We start from the raw sequence: 7342 nt of genomic DNA on the forward strand, positions 1-7342 counted from the left end.
GTATCAAATGTCCGTTCAGGTCAAATATTCCACGCCTGTGCTGTAGCAAAGGGTGGGAGCAAAAATAATGACAAATATAAAGCCTGGCTCATGTCTCTCTCATGATCATCTGCTTCTAGGAGAACAAACCCACTGTACCACAATGAAGTGGAGTGTTGTGTGGTTGTGTTTCTTTGCTTTTGCTGCTGATATCCAAGCCAAACGGGGTAAGAAATGTTTTAGATTCTCCCAAACTTTTAGTTTTTCTCTGTGATTGTGTGGAACTTATGTATGTCCACCGTCTCCAAGTCAGTAGTGTACTGACTTCCAAATAATGTTCAAGAAATATTAATTATCACTGTTCATATTTTGAAGTCTCTACAGGTGAAAAAATGTTTATGATGCAAAGTTGTTTTTTTTCTTCTCTTTTCTGCTTCACAGTTCGCAACCATGTCAGCACCAGTTTCCTGGTACGTGTGAATACAACCTGGTCTCTGACTGCCATGAGTCCTATCAGGAGTTTTCAGTGCACACGAAGAGGAAAGGAAATGATGGAAACCCTACAGTCAGTTATGTGGTGGTTACCATCAATGACCGTTCATTCCACCTCAACAAGAGTCTGGTTACCGTCAACGATGAGCAGTAAGTAAAAAAAAAAACAATAACATATCTCAGGTGGAAACAATTCTGACATTGGTTCATCACTGTTAAAAAAAATACTATTTTTATTCATTTTTAACCAGTGTCAAACTGCCATTCCACAAAGGAGGGGTACAGGTGGAGAAAAATGCCATTTGCATCAAGCTCCTGTCCAAAGTTGGAATAACAGTCATGTGGAACAGTCATGGTAAAAACACAAAGGTTCATACAAAAAATTAACGACAATAGTGATGGAGAAATCCTTTAGACTGATTTATGATGATTCTTCATATTGTCTGAAGTTGGAACTTAATTTTCTTTTATAACGACATAACTGGAAATCTCTTGTGATAGAGTTGCATTCTTAAATTGTATGTTTGTGAAAAGCTTTTGATTTAATTAAAATTTCTCATGAAATATTGGTGACGATTCTTCAGTTAATTTTCTTTATCTAGAACAAACAAATCATTTGTCATTACTTCAGGTCACCATTGAAAATATTTAGTATTTTATGAGGAGATTGTAATACATGCATTTATGATGTGCTTGCCTTTTAAATATCCCATAGGTGTAAAATGTTTTGTTAAAATAGTTTTAAGACTCCTTTGCTCTGTGTTTAAGGTTGAAATTGATAATGACTATGCAAACCGCACTTGTGGACTTTGTGGAGACTTCAATGGGGATGCAGTCTACAATGAGTTAATTCATGATGGTATGTGTGCTTAATCATTTTGTAATGATTCATTTCTTCAGTAATCTAGCCTCTGACAATATGAATTGATTATAAACAGGTCGCAAAATCAGCCCAATTGAGTTTGGAAACAAACAAAAAGCCCATTGTCCTAATGATGATTGTGAGGATCCGTTCGAAGAGGAAGATGAATCAATGGAGGCTGTGAATGTGCTGGATTCTTGCAAAGAGTTTGTGAGTTTATCATCCAGTTTTTCAATAGTGAAGTTGTGATTACTAGTAACGTAATAACATGCCTCTGTTTCCCTTCCCGTAATCCTTTTTTAGGAAACCACCTGTGACAAAATGCTTCATTCAGAGTCCTGGAGCTCTTGCACCAAACTGATTGACCCTGAAGCTTACATCAAGGCTTGTGCGCAGGACATGTGTTGCTGTGACAACAGTACAAATGACTTCTGTGTCTGCAGTACACTGTCGGAGTTCTCTCGACAGTGTTCCCATGCAGGAGGACAGCCTCCCAACTGGAGGACAGCTCAGTTCTGTGGTAAGATTCTCTCTAGTTTTCTGTAGTGGTTTTTCTCTCGTTGGGTATCACATTGATATGATATACATGGTGTGGAGATGATATCATGATGATGTCATCAAAAAGCACCTCAGCAAAGAAAGAGAGCTAAAACAAAAGTAAGTAAGTGAAACAAAAAAATACACATTTAAATCTGCATAAAGAAAAGTCAGATATGAGCACTTTTCATGCTTGATATACTGTTAAATAATTCACTTAAATCCACTTATTTTTAATACTATCATACTGGTTATTCTTACAGCTAAGGAGTGTCCGTACAGCATGGTTTATGAAGAGAGTGGTTCACCTTGCATGGATACTTGCACACTTCAGGACACAAGTTCACTGTGTGAAGACCACAAAATGGACGGCTGCTTCTGTCCACCTGGTTTGTTCTCTTGTCTTGTGAATCACAAATAATACCACCTATAGTTCACAGTAATTAATTAGAGTAAAACCTTCCTCTTCAGGAACTGTGTTTGATGATATTTCCATGAGAGGGTGCATTGCTAAGCCAGAATGTCAGTGCAAGCATCACAAAATCTATAACTCTTCAGAGATGTACCGACAGGGCCAAGAAGAATGGTAAGTCAAGCATTTCACAGTGTAAACAGAGTGTTTCATAAGTAGTAAGCTGGTGTGTTTTATAACATTATTTTTTTTTTCTTTTCAGTACATGTTTGAAGGGGAGATGGGATTGTATGAGTCTTGAAACACCTGCTACGTGTGCAGTTGAAGAGGGTTCACATGTCACCACCTTTGATGGGAAAACTTACACCTTTCATGGAGACTGTTATTACACACTGGCAAAAGTGGAAAGCAAGGTGAATAAGCTATGTACAGTTCAGTGGCAAAAAGTTCAGTATACAATCATCTGATTTAAAAATAATTATTTGTGCTCTTACAATGTACATTTTAGGACAGTGTAAGTCCAAAGTTTACCATCCTGGTCCAGTTGATGCCATGTGCACACCAGCAGTTTGACACTTGTCTGAAGACCCTTAAAATCCTGCTGAACAATGACAGAAACAATGTGAGTTAAACACTATAGTAATTTGTTAACAGTGTTGGGTAAGTTACTTCAAAAATGTAATCCGTTACAGTTACAAGTTACCTTGTTTAAAATGTAATTATAGTGTAACTTTTTGGATTACTTACAAAAAGTAATGTAACTAATTACTTTTGGATTACTTTTACCTATTTATGGTATAGGATAATCTGCATATTATATGTATGATTCCATCTGTATTTATCACATTTATTTATACCATGCTATTTTTCTTTTCATTGTACTGCCATAACTACACTATACATTCTCTGCACATACATGCATTTCCCTAGGTAATTGATCTATTCTGCACATATCTATTAACCATCTTTCCTTACACTAGCTGTAAATAACTGCATTTTATCTCTAAATACTGCATGCTATACAATCTGCACGCGTTACACTTGATAAGATGCCAAACTGCATTTCATTAATACATGTGCAATGACAATGAAGTGCTCTACTTTAGTAATAAATAAGCAAAGTAAGACTTTTACATCACATTTTATTTTTCTTTGCACACCCTTGCTTGTGTGTGCGCCAGTACTTCCGGTGAAAACTTCCAGGTGATTTGACAGCTAGCGCGTCAGGTTAGGGCCAGTGACTGGCCGTAAACAAAGGTTAACTTATAGCCGAGAAGAAAGATGATAATATAACGTAGCTAAAAAGACTAGTTTTCTTCAGTAGCCTTGATGCTTAATGCTTACCGATTTAGCAAGCCTAGCAGCCTCGTTGCTAATGCTAGCTGCCGTAACGTTACCAACCATACCCGACGTCAAGGAGTTGGCTGAGCAGGGGCAAGATTATGGGGCTGTCAGAGTTAACTTCATAATGGGTGAGTGCAGGTTTCATTCACTTGTTTTCATTCTTTCACAGGATTGATTCACTTCATTGGTTTATCCGATTGCTGGCCGCCGAGCCATTATGTGTCTGGGTTTGTGTGGGTTACTGATCATGGTTGTTAGCAGTCGATAGTCAGGTTGTGTGATGTGTGTGTGAGTGTGTATTTTTTCTATGGGTACATGCCATTGACTGTATGAGCGGTCTGTGCTCGTTTTTTTTATTTTTATTTAATTAGATTGGAGATACTAATTAATACTGAGGGGGGGGGGGGGCGGCTGGTCCCGGGGAAAATTGCCAGGGGCGATTTTTTTCCCCAGTCCGACCCTGCCGCTCTGTACTTCTGTCACTGCAACCTCTCACAAATTGTAATCCTGTTAAGTAACCCCCATTCTCACTGAATGTAACTGTAATCTGAGTACATCGTTTTTGCTTGTACTGTAACGGATTACAGTTACTTTTATTTTGTATCCTTTTACCGTAACGCCGTTATATGTAATCCGTTACTCCCCAACCCTGTTTGTTAAACAGTATCACTGATGCCTGCAACACTCTATTGACTAATTCTGTGTTTGTTCAGGTGTTAATGTTCTCTCATGATGGCACAGTTAAGCAGAATATGCAATCTATCAGCTTGCCGTACCACTCAGGTGTGTGAAACAATAAGCAACTCTGATTTCAACGTTTTTTTTTTTCTTAGCTTGTGAGTTCAGAAAATGATCTTTCTCATTTTGCATTTCTCTTTATTCTTAGGCGACATCAGCATTTTCGAGGCTTCATCCTTCCATATCTTGCTCCAGACCAGTTTTGGGTTGCCGATTACACCAACTACAACTACCACAACGGCTAGAACACCTTCCACAACAATTACGACTACCCCAACCACACCTACTACAACAACTACGACAACCCCTACGACGACCACAAAGGGTACAACCACACCTACCACATCAACTATGACTACCACAACCACAACGTCTACAACCACACCCATTACACCAACTACAACTACCCCTACAACTACAACACCTTCCACAACAACTACGACTACCCCAACCACACCTACTACAACAACACCTACTACACTAACTACAACAACCCTTACAACAACCACAAAGGGTACAACCACACCTACCACAACAACTACGACTACCCCAAACACAACGAATACAACCACACCTACCACACAAATGACTAATCAAACTACAACTACACCAGAAACATCCACAAAGCCTACAACCACACCAACTACCACAACAGCTACAAAACCTTCCACAACATGTACGACTACCCCAACCACACCTACTACAACCTCACCTACCAGACCAACGACTAGTCCAACTACAACTACACCAACAACATCCACAAAACCTACAACCACATCTTCCACAACAACTACGACTACTCCAACCCCACCTACTACACCAACTACAACTACCTCTACAACGACCACAAAGGGTACAGCCACACCTAATGCACCAACTACGACTACCCCAAGCACAACGACTACAACGACACCTATCACACCAACGACTAGTCCAACTAGAACTACACCAACAACATCCACAAAGCCTACAACCACACCAATTACCCCTACAACTACCACAACGTCTACAACGCCTTCTACACTAACTACGACTATCCTGAACACAACGACTACAATCACAACTACCACACCAACTACAACTGCACCAACAACTACCACAACGGCTACAACACCTTCCACAACAGCTACGACTACCCCAACCACACCTACTACAACAACACCTACTACACTCACTACGACAACCCCTACAACAACCACAAAGGGTACAACCACACCTACCACACTAACTACGACTACCACAACCACAACTACCACACCAACTACAACTACACCAACAACACCAACAACTACCACAACAGCTAAAACACCTTCCACAACAGCTATGATTACCCCAACCACATCTACTACAACAACACCTACTACACCAACTAAAACAACCACAAATGGTACAACCACACCTACCACACCAATTACGACTACCCCAAGCACAACGATTACAACCACACCTACCACACCAACGACTAATCAAACTACAAATACACCAACAAAATCCACAAAGCCTACAACCACACCAACTACCACACCAACTACAACTACACCAACAACATCAACAACTACCACAACAGCTACAACACCTTCCACAACAGCTACAACTACCCCAACCACACCTACTATCCCTACAAGTATCACAACGTCCACAACGCCTTCGTCACTAACTACGAATATCCCAACCACAACTACCACACCAACAACTACCACAATGGCTATAACACCTTCCACAACAGCTACGACTACCCCAACCAAATCTACTACACTCACTACTACAACCCCTACAACGACCACAAAGGGTACAACCACACCTACCACACAAACTACGACTACCCCAAGCACAACGACTAAGACCACACCTACCACACCAACGACTAGTCCAACTACAACTACACCAACAACATCCACAAAACCTACAGCCACACCTTCCACAACAACTACGACTACTCCAACCCCACCTACTACACCAACTACGACTACTCTTACAACGACCACAAAGGGTACAACCACAGCTAACACACCAACTACGACTACCCCAAGCACAGCGACTACAACCACACCTACCACACCAACGACTAGTCCAACTACAACTACACCAACAACATCCACAAAGCCTACAACCACACCAACTACCGCAACAACTACAACTACCCCTACAACTACCACAACGTCTACAACGCCTTCCACACTAACTACGACTATCCCAACCACAACGACTACAACCACAACTACCACACCAACTACAACTACAACAGCTTCCACAACAGCTACGACTACCCCAACCACACCTATTACAACCACACCTACCACACCAACTACAACTACCCCAAGCACAACGACTACAACCACACCCATTACACCAACTACAACTACCCCTACAACTACCACAACGTCTACAACGCCAACTATGACTATCCCACCTGTAGCAGCATAGACGTGCTGCTCTATGTTGTTACAGCTGCTTGCCATGAGTGCTGATTGCAGCCAATCAATGGTGGCGATTATAAAAGCGCCGGTCCTCCCACAGGTTCTTCCTCTGTATTGTCACCAGACTCACTTCCGGGTCAGATCATTTGGCCTGACAGGGTGACGGCTTAGGTGCTGCTCCCTGCCCCTGTGTATGCTGCTGTGTTGGTGAACGCCAGCAGCGGATTCCGAGCTCTCTCTCGCCCCCCCTCCATTGTTTGTGTGTGTACGTGTGTTGCGGCTACAGTGCTGGTGCTGGTGTCTTGGTGGTGCCCCCCCCCCCCCCCCCCCCCTTTCCTGTTTTGTTTTGCTGTGTCTGGCACATGGGTGATTTTGGTTGGTTTTGCTTTATTTTGGAGTGCCCCTTATTTACACTAGTTCTTCTCCACTCACTTGGCCCCAGCATTTATTCAGTTTTACTTTTGTGTGAATCCCTTTTTTTTTATAAATTAATAAAAGTTGTATTTTAAACCTCAAACCTGCCTGAGTGACTACCTGTGTGCCTTTAATATCGTAACCTAA

General features: G+C 41.4%; 1 protein-coding gene across 1 annotated transcript; it reads left to right on the plus strand.

The window, feature by feature from the left end:
• The first annotated feature begins 270 nt into the window (after window positions 1-270).
• On the plus strand, window positions 271-7097 carry LOC142384560 (uncharacterized). The gene is made up of 12 exons (XM_075470861.1): window positions 271-287; window positions 421-621; window positions 723-840; window positions 1240-1330; window positions 1410-1543; window positions 1637-1853; window positions 2134-2259; window positions 2342-2456; window positions 2545-2695; window positions 2791-2904; window positions 4340-4409; window positions 4513-7097. The coding sequence occupies exons 1-12, from the start codon at window positions 271-273 to the stop codon at window positions 6786-6788; spliced, it is 3630 nt and encodes a 1209-aa protein (XP_075326976.1). The 3' UTR covers window positions 6789-7097.
• The last annotated feature ends 245 nt before the right edge of the window (window positions 7098-7342 follow it).

The sequence above is a fragment of the Odontesthes bonariensis genome, chromosome 7, assembly GCF_027942865.1.
Source record: "Odontesthes bonariensis isolate fOdoBon6 chromosome 7, fOdoBon6.hap1, whole genome shotgun sequence".
Taxonomy (NCBI): Eukaryota; Metazoa; Chordata; class Actinopteri; order Atheriniformes; family Atherinopsidae; genus Odontesthes; species Odontesthes bonariensis.

What these genes read in the sequence shown, in the direction of transcription:
- LOC142384560 (XM_075470861.1), top strand. An exon ending in CGACAGGGCCAAGAAGAATG is followed by an intron (nt 2,457 to 2,544) that starts GTAAGTCAAGCA and finishes TTTTCTTTTCAG; the next exon opens with TACATGTTTGAAGGGGAGAT. An exon ending in CAGCTTGCCGTACCACTCAG is followed by an intron (nt 4,410 to 4,512) that starts GTGTGTGAAACA and finishes CTTTATTCTTAG; the next exon opens with GCGACATCAGCATTTTCGAG.